A 17,328-nucleotide genomic window follows, 5' to 3' on the forward strand; every position below is an offset into this window, starting at 1 on the left:
GACAGAAGTTGGCATTTCTACAGGTAACCCAAAACATTTTGACCGAGAAGCCCTGGGTTACACGGTCCACGGATGAATTAGGTACATCAGTTGGCATGCAGGCGGAGTGAACGCCTTGAGCAGGCGTCTTGTTATATTTAAGAAAGAGTTGTAAGGATGAGCAGTAATGGGTAATGGACGATTTTTGTAAACACGATGACCAACCATACAGGTTGTAATGCCAGAACGACGGAATTGGTTATTTAGTTGTAAATATTTTTGCCTCGGAGCTGAACTTAGAGCAAATGAGCTGTATTAAACGTTTTTCAGGCTATAAATATTAAACTTCTGCTATGATACTATCTAAAATAAACAGTCACTATTTCACTTAGACTGGACGGAAAAGGTGCTGATCTTCATTCAGTTTTAAACTCTGCTACAGCCAAATATAAGTTAGCTTTATTACTTTTTAAGTTATCGTGCATTAAGGGGAATGAGAATTTTCATTTCCTAAGAAAAGCGACAAAAATTTTTGCATATATTCATAAATTCTAACGAACAATACAACAGAACAATGAAAAAATTGAATAAGCCAATCAACCCCTTTTGTTTGTTTAGGGTAAAACTCTGATTTATACAATTTTCGTTCAATTCTCGCGTTATCGATTAGGATAGACATAAAAGATCGCACCCCTTGAAATCTTTAGAACGGAATAAATCGTGATTTGAAGTGTGGTAGACCGGGTGGAAACACGCAACATAACACTGGCTGTGCTCAGAAGGCTGTGCTATTGTCATTTTGCAATCATTGGCGTTATCAGGGCAAACGACGGGAAATGGTGTACATCAGTGGCAGAGTGCACAGTTGAGAAACAGAAATTAACTTCAATATGTTTAATAAACACAGACTTGCATCTATCACGTACAATTTAACTAATTAGTACATAGATTATTTTATCTGTTCGTCAAACAGTTAATATATATGTTTCAAGAAAGAAATGTCTATTTTATAGTTTCTATACTACAACTCTTTAAATAGTTCTATAACTCTATAATAAGACAAAACTACACAAGTCATTTAAGGCGCTGTTATACTATGCAATTTTCACATGATAATGCTGTAGCTATGAAAACTCGGAAATATATTTTCCTAGCTAGAGCCGCATATTTGTCACAATGCTGTTTTTGTATTTGCTAATTCTTCCATTTCTGCAGTTTAATCAGAGCTGTGCCTTTTGAGAGGTGAGAGGCGTATCACTTGCCAAACAAATGCCTTAGGTAGGAATTCTATTGCAGATTATTTTCTGCGGTTTACCCAACTTCTCGTCTCCTAAAACGCACTTACGGCTGCAATGTTGGGGGCTCTTCGAAGTACGAATTACATGAAGTTGCATGTGTGTGCCCGTTTTGACCACATTAACTGGGGGCCCAAAAGTAAAGTTGATAAATTGTTGAGGGGGCAAAACGTTCAGAACACTGACGAAATTTTGATCGACACGGCCCTGAGTTTCGTGTTCAATTGAAAACTATTACTTTTACACAAAAAGTTGCACGAATATTTTAGGACGTATAACAGCGCGTCTGCACACGAATTTTCATTTCGCCTATAACTGGATAGACAAAATAAAATATAACTAATATTAAAAAATAACAACAAAATGATAGGAAAACGAACAATGTTCCTTCACAATGTTCTAAACGAATGTTGTTGATTCGCTAACTTTGGCTTCGGCATTTTCCATAATGACGTCTCCACTTTTCTTTTCTAATGGTAAATCAGGATCTTCCTTCTTCTGTTGCTGCCCTATTGACATGTGCTTATCCATTTGATCAACGGCCAAGAAGTAAAAGATGGTGGTAAAAGCATCGGAAGCCATACTACCAGGAATATTACACTCTTCTCTCATCGAAGAACGTATTCCAACCACATAGGCCCAGAACCCACATAACACTACCCAACCTACATAAGCCAAACCAGATTCCACAACCTGAAGAATTTCGAACAAAATCCAACCATAAAACAAGATAGCCATGACAAGCATGTGGGGCAAAGGACTCTTGTTGTACAGCTTACCAGCTGCACGACCCGCTGGCCACCAAGGTGCTACAACAGCAGTAGCAATTCTCTTTAGCCCAGTAAAAGACGGGTGGTCGAATACATCAAAGAGACTAACCGCAAAGGTTTCCGCATTAGGATCAACATCCCCAGCCTCCTCCTTAACGCACTGCCAAATCGAAACACACATAAACAGAAGAATAGCAAGGTAAGGCAGGCCGGCTGCAATCGACACAGTTTGCAATGCAGTCAAAGCATCTTTACCACCACCCTTCAGCAGAGCCGTAGCACAAGCCCCTTCGGTCAAAGCCCAAAAGATACGTTGTGCTACTGGAGGCTCAGGGTTACCATTTGCAGACAAACAATCGATGACCAGGGAACCACTGTCTGAACTGGTAACGAAATACAGCAGGATACTAATAACAGTGATTACATTGAGTACGAATCCAAGGTTGTCACCATACTGTTGAAGCATATCGAAAAACCTGTCGGTGCTTGATTGACACGACAGTTTATACAGCTTATTATTGTCAACTACAACATACGGAGAGACGCTACAGTTAGCTCCAGCGTTGACAGCATCTCGTTCCATCTTCAGACCAGCACCACCAAATATACAGAACCACATGAAAATGTAGATGACAGGGGCAGTGAGAGTTGCGTTCAGAAAATTTTTTATTGTTCGGCCACGTGAGATCTTGGCAATAAACATTCCGACGAATGGACAGAAGGCGACCCACCATCCCCAGTAGAACACAGTCCAACCATCCATCCATTCCGGTGATTCACGACCATCAGGCGCATTTCCAAGTTGGGCGAACGCTTCAGTGTGAAAACCAAGTTGAAGTAGCGAGTGTAGGTAGTATCCGATACTTTGAACGTATAGGTTGAGGATGAACCAACTGTCGTCGTGGAAGAAAACAAATAACATCAGGAACATACCAAGGCAAAAGCACAGTTCACTTAACCGACGAATACCGACTTTGAGACCCGAAACGACTGAAATAGTTGCAACGATCGTCACGCCCCAAATGATGATGATCTGATTTGTAACCGTTTCTGATATGTTACTGTTCAAGCGATTGAGGCCAGTATTCAGAGACATGACACCAAAGCCCAAACTTGTACAAACACCAAACATTGTTGAAACGACGGAGAAAATATCGATCACATCACCAAAAAATCCAAAAATTCTATCACCCACCAAAGGGTAAAAGCAAGATCTAATTGTCATCGGAAGTCCTTTTCTGTACGTCACGACGGACATAAGCAAGCCTGTGATGGAATAGACAACCCATCCATGGAGGCCCCAATGAAACAAGGTAAGATTGATAGCATCTTGAGCTCTTTGATTGTCCGAGTGCCTAGAAATAGAGAAATAGAGGTTTAAACTAAACTAGAAAAATACAAACATTCACGGATATGTTCACGTCGAAATAAACAACACCTTCACACATTGAATCGACATGTTAACTAGCGTTGGGTATATCACGATTGCTACAAAGAATAAAAAGCCAATCGTTCTGTAGTAAAGCGAAGACAAAACCATGTTCATTTCTTTCAAACAAAAATAAAAAAAATATCTCCTCGTATTCGTATATATACTCAATCGTATATTATTTCATCATGTCAATTTCATCAAAACAAAATAAAAATCAAGTTAAGACGTCTAACATTTTGGTTGTTAGTACAATACTAATTCACGCATAAGACATCGATTTTCGTAAAGAGCGACTAATAACACACACATTGAAATCACCAGGCTGCAATCGTGATGAACACAACATTAGTTAACACTACGTCTATATGCCAGATAACATAGGTAAGGGACAGGGGTTGGGATGTGGAATTCTTACTAAGCCAACAATAAAATTAATATAAAATTATCTTCTGAAAAATAAATGTGATATATAGTATCGCATAACAACATAATGACAATTTCAGACGAACTATTACAACTTTTACAATTAAGGTTGACAATGACCATTGCTGTACAATGCGAGCGCTAAGAAAACAAAGAGAATATTTGTTTCCTATACTTAATTTACCACGTCAGTAGCCTTGTGGAAATACCCAAATGTATCATTTGTGCATTCCTGTAGGGCTGCAAATGTGTTAAAATTATTTAAATACAGGAAACCAATATTTCTGATTTCTTTCAGTCCACATTGTTCAAACCTTAACTGGAATGGCTGTGTATAGCTAGTCTATAAATGAAATATAATATCGCAATACATTCTACATTCCAAAACGTTTCTATATATCACATTTATTTTAGAAGCTAAAAGACCACCACCCACTAATTCAAGAAACCCATCCAGATACATATTATAGCACAAGTTCGTCATTGTCACATGTACCTTGTCTTTAACTGGTCTATTGAATGGAATTCCCGACTATAAAAACCCTACCAAATTCCGTGCCAAGAATGCACAGGCAATAAGAAATTCCATGCGATATGGGTTTGGTATTGTTTGAATCGAAAAAATGTAAAAACGAGGACGCCCAATATCGGTGTGCATTCTAAGCAAGAAATTTGATAGAATTTTAGGTTTCTACATTGTCAAGCAGCCCCACCTGATAAAATAAAAGAAATCATCGTGAGTATACCCAAATTATTTAGAAAACTGCATATGTACTAGTAATTGATCGATACTGTGGATAACAAAAAATATCTCTATCATTTCAGTGGGGTTGTAAAAGTGAAAAAATTCATTACTAAAGGATAGACTGATTTGAATGACTCGCTGGGCAGTTACACCTTTAGGACCCTCAACAGTTAAAGTTTTAAGCAGAAGGGTTATACTCTACTCAGGTAAGTGAGTAAACATCTAATATATTTACGGGAAGTGCCTAAAATACCCTGTTAACCTAGGGTTAACCTAGGGTTACCAAAGCAGCACTTGGACCAAACCAGGTAAAACAGCATTAATCTTAATGTAAGTACTGCATCTCAAATCAATTTTGTACATAGTAAATGCAATCATAATATATAGGTATAATATTTGGTTGCAGGGGGTTAGGTAATTAGTACTATAGCCTAGTAGCAGGGTATTAACAAATATTTTGATATAGACATGTGACACAATGAAGTTAATTAATACTCTGTCTTCTTCTGGATTTTCAAACTAGACTGGTCACATCTTCATGATGAAAATGGCTACTGTGGCAGTAGTTAAATTCCAAAACATTTATGTGCAATACACATACGAGAGCAATTTTGTCTAATTCCGTATTCAGTTTATAGTTTATGCTTATGTAAATATAAAAAGTACCCAATCATGCCTGGCTATTACGTGGCCAGGTATGCTACAATAGGACTCGAAGTCCAAAATAGAATAAATTAAGACGTTGGGTAATGCAAGTAAGTGCCTAATGATTAATCTGGGAGGTAAAAACCTGGCGTACCTAGAAAATAATTCTTGAAGCACTATTTTCTAACTTACTCATACAAACATGGATATTTAGAAGAGTACCAGTGGAATATAAACATGCTATTATTGTAAGGTGATGAAGAAAGACTTCTAAAATTCTGAGAGATTTTGTTACCAACATGGCCCTGTTCCACAAACATTTATATATTTCCCAAATTTTAACGGGATTAATTATATTTCTATAACATGACCATGCTAATCACATTCTACAAAGTAATAAATTTGTTAGGGGTTTCATTTACTCAATAGGCCAATGTGACACTGGCATTTCACAAGTTGCAATGCTAGGGTATAAGGTGAAGCTTTGTGTTGGCATTGGCAATATGTATAATTTGTAAAAAATTTAAATGGACTTGCCAGAGTTTTTCTGCCAGTTTGCTAGTGCAATAAACTCTTGCTATACAGATCAATATTGGGGCAATCTTAGTCAAGTAATAAGGCTGGGGGGGAACATGATTTAATAGCAATACAATATCTTTGTAATACAGCAATATCTTTTAACATCACTAGACAGACATTTTTGGCACATAAGGTAAGCAAAAAAAAAACACCAATGACACTTTAGTGACTTTACAAATTATAAAATTGATATTTACTATCCACAGGAACTAAGATATACAAGATGTATATCAATACACAAGATGTATTAGCAAAACAGCTAAAATGCACTTTAAGGCAAAGAAAAGATGAAAATCAATTTATTTATTTAACTTTGCCAATAAACATGCTAGATTTAACACACAAAGAACATAAATAGAACATTGATATACAGATGGCAGGTACATGTTACAGGTTTTGCAGGACAAAGTACAAGACTTGTTACAAGACAAACATATAGATTTCTATGTTCTTGGATCAATCTAGTGTATGTTGTGAAAGTTTCTAGATAAGTCTTGCAATACTTGCCAATTGAAAGACAATGTATTGTGCCCACAGAATCAGATCTTAGTAATAAGACAGAAATCGTCTATGTTAAAAAATATTTTTGTATATACACCAAAATATGTGGTATAATTAGGGTATGAAATCAGTCAGGCTTAAAATAAGCATCACTTTATAAAAAATGAAGCTACGTGATTAGCTAAAATGAATATTTCAGCTGTCCGATTAGTGGAGGAATTTAAAATTTGAAAAGCAATGCAATGCAAAAATGAAAGTTAAATTGATATTGTTAGTAACAAAACATTTGCAAAGGGTTTCTGGTAAAACGAACTTCTTTGGGTTTCTGAAAATGTGTACCACACTACTAATAGAAATTTCAAATTATTTTCAATCACATAAGTTTTGCTGTATTGTCTGTACAATGAAATACGAGACCCGGATATTCATTGTACTTAGAAACAAAAATGCAGCCACACAATTCAGGAAAGAAATTAGCCTTGGATTTTACATTAAAAATTAGAAATGCCGGAATACGCTAGTCAACGGCTTATTTTTAAAAAGCTTATTACCATTTTACTACAACTAAACACAACAAATATACAAAATATACCGGATATTACAAAATGAAACAAATATATAAAACATATTATTGTGAAATTTATTATTGTGAAAATGTTCGCGGAAGTACTTTGTACTCGCACAAACACGAGATCGAGAATATCGTTTTTTGGTGAATGAATGGCGCCCAATAGCGAATTGTTTATTTGAACTAATAATGTAATCATTTTTTGTAATGCACTATGACATTGAAAATTTGAAGAAATCCCTACTTTGAAAATGCAATAGGCTGTTAAGAAGACATGTCATAATATGAACTATATAAAAACGATGGAACGTAACGCTCCATTGTAAAAATAATGGCTTTTATAGTTTATACGATGCTACTAGCGTTTGTGCGTTTATGCCTTTGTGGCACAAATTAATATTTATTACCCCAATACCACGAGGTATGGGAGTGTTTGAAAACGGTTCGTCTGACAAACTATTCGACTGACAAACTCGACTGACAAACGATTATAAAGAAGCAATAAAACTCCTTACATACCTTCCCCAATAGCGATTTGGTTTTCCTGGTTCATAGTGTGAGATTGGTTCGGAAACACTGAAATAAAATAAGCCAATACCGATCCCAGCCGCAAACAGCATTGTGAAATAAGTAGCGTCGCTAAATTCTGGTTTCTCGTCATCTTTACCAAGCTTAAGGTCGCTATATTTCGAGAAATACAGATAGATGAGGAAAATGATTAGTACATTGATGGCACCGATGTAAAACCATGTGAAAGTAGCTGTAATCCATTTCTTGATTTTCCCCATGTCATTATAGGCGCCATTTGGGTCGGAAACACACCACGTAACGAAGCCCCATATCACGAAAGCCGATAGGACTGTCACTACTGGATTGAAATTCAGTTGTATTGGGCCAAGTTTTGCCTTGAAAGTATGACAACGATTATTTCTAGGATTCCTTTCCATCGTTATATGTTCACAGATGTTAAACTTTGAGCGTTCCCAAATCTTCCGCTGTGTGTGTGTCGCTTTATTGACTCGGGTTCTTTCCTCATCATCATATGCTCATCATGACGTTTTGCCACAGCGTCTCTGATTGGCCAATGGCTGCAGGTCAAACAGGTGAACGTAGGTTTGACAAAGCATGACTGGCAGATTTATATTTACATTAGCCATCATTGCCATGTACTTGTTGATTATGTTCCCTTATCTTATCCCTGGACAGGCTAGACTCTGTTGCAGCTGTAAAATATTATACGTAAGCGTGATTTTTAAAATCATATTATTTAATTGGGCAGTATTCATACAAAAGAGTACGAAACGAGGACTGAAATTTACTTATTTACACCAAATCATAGTCATAGACCACATCCCTATGATCTCAATCACCCGGCCGTTTTTCGCATCTAAGTTTAAAATATGCATGTCTCTCAGGTCTACGTTTTACCTGGTTTATGATTTACCGAGATTTTAATATTTGTTAAACCCAAATTTTAATGGTATAATGGTTCAGGTTTCTATGTCTTGAAATGTGACACGTCATGCAGTAAATATCCCGGTAAAACACATACGTTCGGAATATTCCCATATGACATGTGAGATTAATAAGGCTCACTAAATGACTCAGCTGTAACCAATTTATCCGTATAAATAAGAAACACAAATTCAATTCAGTATTCTTACTATTCTACATATATTCTCATGATTTCATCTTAACCGGTGCACTGTTGCGCGCCACGTGTCACTCGTAAAACCTACGGATGTTCAAAGTCCGATTAGCTTTATGCAAATCAACAAATCAAATTTTTTAAACGAAAACTATTGAAAACTTACAAAATGCTAAATATGATTAAGATGCAAAATTACAAAATGCTAAACATGATGACTTTCACAGTTTAAGTAGGAGTTAATACTTCACTATACTGTAGCTAAACCTTAAAGCTTGAAAACATCAAAACAGCACAAATAATATAAATAACCAAGCAGTAAACGTCGAATGTTTTTATTCGAATTTCGACTCTATAAAAGCTTTAAAGTGATATTTGTTATATCAAAACTTCGAATTATACGCTTTTAAGAACTCTTTTTGAAGTTAAAACGATGACGTATTAAATTATGTCGTGGGTTGTTATGTCTTCGCATAGTTTATGGGCTTCGCAAAACCGAGCAAAACGACACAGTACCAAGGTCATAAAATGTATTCGTACATTAAATGAACAGCCTCGTTCCCAGGTGCTTTTAATAAAATAAATATAGGAACACTACAGGCTTTTAGATGGATCAGTGGCTAAGCTGAGTGACTGAGCGCGCAAGGAATTTTGTGGAGGCCGCGACGAAAAAGTGGAGCTTCCTTTCCCGCAAGATTTTCGATTAATTGCGTAAAATCGACTGCAGAATAGATTTCTGTTTCGACAACCTCTTAAAAATTAAACGCTGCTCAGTAAAATATGAGCGCGAGATAACCTATTAAGTTTGAAAAGGTAAGCTTTGATAAGTTTTAAGTTGAATTGAAACTTGGCGCTAGCCGATTCGAAATCCTGCTTTTTAAGCATATAGTATATAATCTCTCCTATAGAGGCTATACACAAAGAATTGCATGCTATACCGGTCTATTTCTTCACAAATTAAACGTTAAATTCGTCTCAACAGTTAGGTGACAAACATTATCTGACAAAGTAGTGATGTTTTATTAGCTGCTTAATTTACTACAGTTTAGTACAGGCGTTGTTGATTGGAGGTTGTACGGCCTGTACATCAATAGCATACTTGTTTTCAAGACAAATATCGGTTGGATCGTCTTTCTTCTGTCGATATTCGATCAGCATGTGCTTATCGAGTTGATCTACGGCAAATGGATAGAGGAAGATGACGGTTAAAGCATCCGCTAAAATACTACCAGAGATGGCGCATTCCTCGCGGATAGCACTTCGTAACCCTAAAACATAGCCGAAGAAACCGCAGAGGACAACCCAGCCAACATAGGCCAGGCCATTGGCATAGACCTCCGTAATTTCTAGTATAATCCAGCCATAGAACAGGATTGCCATGATTATCATATAAGACAACGGTTTCTTGCGGTAGAGCTTAGCTGCAGCATGTCCAGCTGGTAGCCATGGCGCAAGGATTGCGATTGCAAGTCTTTTGGCGTTGTTCCATGATGGAAACAAAACGGCATCACAAAGGGATACGTTGAACTCTATTGCCTTGTTTCTATCGACAACGCCGCTTTCCATCTTCAAAGCGCGCCAAAGGGAGACACACATGGCGGTGACCAGTACAGCGAAAGGTAGACCCGCTGCAACCGACACCGTTTGAAGAGTTTGAAGTGCTGCTTTACCGCCGACCTTCAGCAAAGCTGTTGCACAAGCACCCTCTGTGAACGCCCAGAAAATACGTTGTACCATTGGAGGATTTGGATTTCCGTTCGCCGCTAGGGAATCCATGACCAATGAGCCACTATCTGAGCTTGTCACAAAATACAAAACGATGGCGATGATGGAAAGAACGTTGAGGAACTGGGCAATGTCACCATATTGTTGGAGTAAATCAAAGTACATTTGCGTTTCACCGCGACACGACAACCGGAATAGTTTTCCCAGAGGTTCGGTTGAGTTCTTACCTCCCAGATGGTCAGAGCAGTTGATCCCTTTCAATGCCGCCTCGCGTTCCATGTTAAGTCCAGCACCCCCAAATATGGTGAACCACAGAAACGAAAATAGAATCGGTGCGGTGAGGGTCGCGTTAATGTACGATCTGATGGTCCGACCACGCGAGATCCGCGCAATAAACATGCCAACAAATGGTGACCAGGAGATCCACCAACCCCAGTAGAAAATAGTCCACGCGTCAATCCATTCTGGTGCCTGCTTTCCGTCCGGTGCATTCCCCAACTGTGCGAAGGCTTCAGTATGGAAGCCTATTTGTATAAAATTTTGCAAGTAATAACCAATACTTTGTACGTATAAATTCAAAAGGTAGAAGGTATTATCATAGAAAAGAACCAACAGCATCAGTCCCACGCCTAGACAGAAGCATATTTCGCTGAGGCGTCGAACCCCCATCTTCAACCCGGTTATCACTGAAACGGTCGCCATTGCGGTGACAACCCAAATAATGATTATCTGGTTATCGACGCTTTCACTAAAGTCACTGTTAATGCGATTGATACCAGAGTTAAGGGTCAATGCCCCTAATCCAAGCGTCGTGCATACACCAAACATGGTCGACACAATTGATATGATGTCGAAAACGTCTCCAATAGTTCCATAAATCAAGTCGCCCAACAGTGGATGGAAACAGGAACGGATAGTCATTGGGAGATCCAGTCTATAGGTGACAAAAGCCATGCACAAACCAACAAGAGAATAGACCACCCATGCATGTATTCCCCAGTGGAATAGTGTTATGTTTATCGCATCCTGTGAACGTTGGTTATCCGAATACCTGCAACATATTTAGAAAATAATTTCAGGTTCTATAAAAAATACGAAAATTGTATTATTTTATTTTATTGCATGGGAATGTACTGGTTTGGATAAAAATTTAGTCTCCGTATTGCTGCTATGCACTTCTCGCCTCCAGTCTGTTAAATGAAACAAGACATCGCCGTGATTTCGGCGAGTTTTCTCGATTGAGGCATAGAGTTTAGTATATAATTAAACTAAAAATGTTTTTACACTCGACACTAGTGGACCCGCTTCAATATTCAGGGCCGTAGCGAATGGAGGATGTGGGGTGTAAATTGAGATATTTGTCAGGGAATTAGACATGATTTCCAAGTAAATTAATGTACTGTAAAAGTAGAGCGATTGATTTATTCAGGCGAAACACTATGTGCAAAGTTGTAAAAAGGTTTATACAAGGCCCCACAACGTTACCAAACCAATTTAAACTACCTCTATACGTTCTATTGACCTCTTTATCTCTTTTGTATCCCTAGGCCTATAGGCCTGCGAATTTTTTGGACTTGGCTTGGCTTGGATAAACTTAAAATATCATCAAATAATTCCTAATGCATTGATCAAAAATGAATCGCAGAGGAATTCTATTGCATGGAGAGTAGCGAAGTTAGTTCTTCTACACTTTGTAAGTCGGATACCCGGCTATTTTCATATTCACGTCTGAATCTGAATGTGAGTGTGAAACCGTGGAGCCGACGGTGGATTGACACTTTTTTGCGGGGAATAAAGTTTCATAACTCGTTTCAATCCTAAATACATTATATTGGCAGTTTGAGTACCCACGTCAAATAGCCACACCCATTTGTGAGGAAATTAACACCCACTCCTCCCCAATTCAGCTTCCTTTGCGACAGCTCTGCATTAATTTGGGTTTTGTTTTTTGTTAATATATATTACTGTCACAAAGGCTTTAAACGCCTGTCAGAGATGCTTTAAGAATTTAGTTAAAATTTTACATCGAGTGAAGCCCGGTGAAGCCCTGTATCCCACAATCATGAAATGGAAACTTTCCTCTTATCCCTTTCCTCGTATTAAAGAGTAAAGTTTGCAATCGGAATACGACAATATTTAAATGCCGTTTTTGACTGCGTGGTGGATACGAAAGTGGATTACATTAGCTTTGACTTAAATAGGATGCTGATCATGTTTCCATCTTTTGGTAAGCACGATATACAAAATTAAAACAAGACGCCTGTTCTGGCGTTAACCGAAATAGCAGCGATATTACTAAAATAGGACCAGAATCTACACGTATTAAATATACTCTTACCCCAATTCAGTCTAAACTTAATCGAAAAGCATGAAAAGAACGGTTTATTTGTTCCTCTTGGAAGAATTGCCGTATCATGCGAGCGAAATCGAATCGCGCATCGGAAAATTAGCCAAAGCTGTGCACCACAACTTTTGGGAGACAAGACTGGGACATAGATAAATCCAATCACATACACATTTAAAATACTAGAATGTTTCGCGCCATTACAGACTTGCGACGACGAAAAATAATAAAAAAAAAAATAAAAAAAAAAACAAAAACAAAACAAAACCGAGGCGAATTTTCAACTCCGTCGCTGACGCCGGAGTAATAACATACATATGACAACTGATTGCGTATAACAAGTAGCATGCAACCCGCAAAATATCACTGCCCGCCATATTTGCCCGAAAAGGGCCTGCGGAGGACGTAGATGCAAAGGTATTAAAAGCCCCAGGCAATATTCGTGACCTTGGTTTGTATTTGCCCTTGGCCTTTACATTTGGCTTTGAATTTACATGTATATTTGGCTTTGAATTTACATGTATATATTTACGAATTTTACTATAATTCCTATTTGTAAGCAAGAAAGATTCTAATATCGGGACGAATCGCAGTTTCTGTTATGAAAAATATATACTGTTTATAAGTTAAAAACCAGCTTAAAAGCAGGTTTTGCTTGCTTCGTATTTTTGTGGGTCAAGACTTTCTTTCACGTGCTCAATGCGTGTGACCGAGATGTTATACCATATGTATTGTCTATGTCTCTATGAATGGCTTCCTGGTCATTTTGAGCTCCTGCTCAATGAAGTGCCCTGTACTATACACTAACATACTGCTTGAATTAAGGCAAAATGGATCGTATCCGTCAGAAAAGTTTCTTTTAACCATATTGAAAAAACTAAAAATAAAACTATACTTGTCTTAAAAACAAACGAAACCATGCTGTTCAATCCGGTCAGGGGGATCATTTTCTTAACTTGAACCGGCCTTTGCGCGCGTATTGGTTCTGTCCTGCCCCCCAAAACCTGGGCTAGTTTTTTCGCCTGCATGTAAATGACAATGTTTTCTGTTTTAGAAGTCAGCAGTTTAGGCCTGTGCCCATGCAGTTTGGTCAATTGCGTAGATGAATAAATGTTTTTGTTAATGTTACCAGCGCGTGAACAGATGAAATTGAGTGCGTAATTGAAAAAACGTGAGTCATAACATAGTCATATCAGAGACTGAGACCCCAGAAGTCACAATACTTTGTGACCCAAATCAGCAAATAGATGCAGGTTATATACACTTTTCCTCCTCCTGGTTCAGGCTTCGCGTTTTCATATTTCTGTCAGTTGTCTATATGGTCATGGGATGTAAAATATTGGAAAATGCTTTGATATCATGCGTGGTTAAAAAAAATCCATTATATCAGCTATCTAAAATGACCTAACAATTAAGATTGCATAGATGATGATCAGTCTTGCTAATCTCTGTCTGACACATTATATATCGCCAAACAATATAGATGGGTCGGAACATTCATTACTTTTCAATATTAAAATCTAAACAGGCTGCTGCTGTAAGCGACTTTGGTTGACATAGTGCTTTTCCTTTTCAGAGCGGGAGACATAACAGCATCCGAAAGTTTACCTCTTATTGTCGACGCCGGATTAGGAGAAGAGCTAATATTTGCCATCTAATCCCTGATCGATGCTTGGATACAAATAAGAGAACCCTGCCACTGCCTTGTCGTAATGCTATATATATATACTGTCGATCTATACTGGCGAATAGGTATATAAAGTTCAGTACTCTATTGGTCCATTATAGCAAGCACGCTTTTTCATCAATATCTTATATCTACTTTCAAAACATCCGGTGTGTGTGAGCCGGTAGCGATGCGACCTGATTTTAAGCTCGTGCAGTAGCATGCTAAGGAACAAGCTACATGCACTGCTGGCGCAGTGCACGAAAAACCTATAATAGGTAATTATGTAATATAGTAAAATTTCGTTAACTTTTGAAATTTTGTTAAATTTTGTCCAGGGATAACGGGATCATGGACATTTCTCACTCAAGGTCAAGTGTTTAAAACTTCGTGATGAGATGCTTTACTCATCGCAAGCGGACCACATTTAAAAAACGAATGAGATACTGAAAAAATAGAAATAAATCGTATATATATATTCAATATGTAAATACTTTCGATTTACGATGCTGTAAATCTGAAATCAGAATTACAACTCGAGTTGTTTTTCGCACTCGCACTTTTTTACGCAAGTCATGACTGCAAGGTTCATCTTTCATCAACAGATTTACTGAACTGCATACATGGGTTCTACACTGGTCGTACTGGTTGTTAATACCAGATACTCTAGTATTCCAGGCCAAATTGCGAGCATATACTCAGTCTATAAATTCTAAAATTGGAAAGTATATATATATATAGTTGTCAGAAGAGACGCTTCATGCACGGTCATCCGTAGCTTCGTTATCGATGCATGTGTCATTCCTTTCGATCCCTTTAACATATATGTGTATATGTATATATAAGAGCATTCGAAATACTCTGCATGCATGCATTGTACTACGTGTTTTGGCGTCGGCTTTAATCTATTGAATTTATTACTTAAAATACGCTAACTATTTTATCAGTTATATAACTAAAAGAAGAATACCTTCCCCAAAAGCGATTTCTCTGCGGACCGCCGGGTTCATAATGCAGCACAGGTTCGGCTACACCGAAGTAAAACAGGCCAATTCCAACTCCTGCCGCAAACAACATTGTGAAATAGGTCCCGTCGCTAAACTCTGGTTCTTCGTCATCTTTGCCAAGTTTCTTGTCACAGGCGTCCGAGAAATACACGAGAAGCAAAAAGATGAGCCAGACGTTAGCGATCCCAATGTAAAACCACGTAAACTGTGCGGTCATCCATTTCTTAGCACGTATCATGTACTCCGACGTTCGTTCTGGGTCCGTGATGCACCAAGTTAAGAATCCCCAGATTAGCAAGCTAGAGACCAATGTAACGACCGGATTTAAGTTCAATCGAAGCGGACCAAGTCTTGCTTCGAACCTGCGGCATTTTTTGTTAGCTGAAGAAACGTCTTCAAGATTTTCCACGTTTTCCATAAGAGGTATATTATAATAAACGCCAGATGATATGCTCCAGAGTTAAAGCTTACGGCCTTACGCAACAACACACGAGTGACGGGTTGTCGCTTGTATATGTAATACATGCATCTACTTGTACCACGTGGCCATTTACCCAGATTTGTTTACACATCGGGATTTTCCTTGTGACCTTGTTTATTGTACTGATCAAATGAAATTGAAACTTGACCATTGTGCTATTTAATTTGCTACATTCGAGGCGCACTGTAATCGGCGCCATGCTGTTGCGGTAAAAAATAAGTAAAGATAAAAAATAAATTCATCCAAGATTACTGAGTCTTAACACGCTTTGCGAGTTGTTTCTTACCTGCACTCTGCAGTATTAAATATCAAATTACAATAACAATTACTACATACATATTATATATATACATATATATGCTATATATATACTAGGGAGATGCTAAGCATGATATGGCGAGCCTAAGCAAGAAGAATGAGACGGCGAGGTAAAACATGCGATTTCATTTCGTGTTCCTTGACCTTGTTGAGGCTTATTCGCACAGTTTTAAATTCAGGGAGGTAATTTGCGCGTTTGTTCTTTTTGGTTTGTTTAATAGAACTGTTTGCGCGCTGGTTATATATCGCAGAGTGCTAAATTCCGCGTATACCCGGCGCTGCGTGAGATTTAGAGAGCTTCACTGGCTGGTTTCCATATGATGCCGACCTGTCGCCGACTCATTGTCTGTAATCATCCAAGGAGAAAATGATTTCAGAAAGACAAAAGATTTCACCTATTAATAATCGGCTATTTCTAAAACCAGGAACGGGGAATCGGGGAACGGAACGGGGAACGGGGAACGGAACGGGGAACGCGAAAACCCGGAATACTAAAAGCCGGAATCTCTAAAACCCGGAATACTAAAAGCCGGAATCTCTAAAACCCGGAATACTAAAAGCCGGAATCTCTAAAACCAGGAATACTAAAAGCCGGAATCTCTAAAACCAGGAATACTAAAAGCCGGAATCTCTAAAACCGGGAATACTAAAAGCCGGAATCTCTAAAACCAGGAATACTAAAAGCCGGAATCTCTAAAACCCGGAATACTAAAAGCCGGAATCTCTAAAACCCGGAATACTAAAAGCCGGAATCTCTAAAACCAGGAATACTAAAAGCCGGAATCTCTAAAACCCGGAATACTAAAAGCCGGAATCTCTAAAACCGGGAATACTAAAAGCCGGAATCTCTAAAACCAGGAATACTAAAAGCCGGAATCTCTAAAACCGGGAATACTAAAAGCCGGAATCTCTAAAACCAGGAATACTAAAAGCCGGAATCTCTAAAACCAGGAATACTAAAAGCCGGAATCTCTAAAACCCGGAATACTAAAAGCCGGAATCTCTAAAACCAGGAATACTAAAAGCCGGAATCTCTAAAACCAGGAATCTCTAAAACCCGGAATACTAAAAGCCGGAATACTAAAACATATGGTTAAGTAAATTACCAATAACAATCATGAGTGCAACGCGGTGTAAATTGTAAAACTAGCTATAGTTATATTTGAGTACAATTACAAAAGTAAATATTGAAAATGCTGGCA

The 17,328-nt window shown here is 38.1% G+C and overlaps 2 protein-coding genes across 4 annotated transcripts; both read right to left on the minus strand.

The window, feature by feature from the left end:
- Positions 1-858: 858 nt before the first annotated feature.
- LOC114536170 (probable glycine betaine transporter) lies at positions 859-7,972 on the minus strand. 3 transcript variants are annotated; one of them, XM_028557518.1, is made up of 2 exons: positions 7,457-7,972; positions 859-3,399 (listed from the first exon to the last, which is right to left on the minus strand). In XM_028557518.1, exons 1-2 carry the CDS (start codon positions 7,882-7,884, stop codon positions 1,674-1,676), a joined length of 2,154 nt encoding a protein of 717 aa, XP_028413319.1. In that variant the 5' UTR covers positions 7,885-7,972; the 3' UTR covers positions 859-1,673. The 3 variants fall into 3 exon arrangements, 1 of the variants encoding a protein (XP_028413319.1); XR_003688411.1 differs by having other exon boundaries at positions 3,312-3,399; positions 4,396-7,547; XR_003688410.1 differs by having other exon boundaries at positions 3,329-4,612; positions 7,457-7,544.
- Positions 7,973-8,220: 248 nt separating this feature from the next.
- LOC114536169 (glycine betaine transporter OpuD-like) lies at positions 8,221-15,822 on the minus strand. The gene is made up of 2 exons (XM_028557517.1): positions 15,291-15,822; positions 8,221-11,361 (listed from the first exon to the last, which is right to left on the minus strand). The coding sequence occupies exons 1-2, from the start codon at positions 15,743-15,745 to the stop codon at positions 9,624-9,626; spliced, it is 2,193 nt and encodes a 730-aa protein (XP_028413318.1). The 5' UTR covers positions 15,746-15,822; the 3' UTR covers positions 8,221-9,623.
- Between the last annotated feature and the right edge of the window lie 1,506 nt (positions 15,823-17,328).

Source organism: Dendronephthya gigantea, unplaced genomic scaffold (genome assembly GCF_004324835.1).
Source record: "Dendronephthya gigantea isolate DGI-Jeju-01 unplaced genomic scaffold, DenGig_1.0 000131F, whole genome shotgun sequence".
In the NCBI taxonomy this organism is placed as follows: Eukaryota; Metazoa; Cnidaria; class Anthozoa; order Malacalcyonacea; family Nephtheidae; genus Dendronephthya; species Dendronephthya gigantea.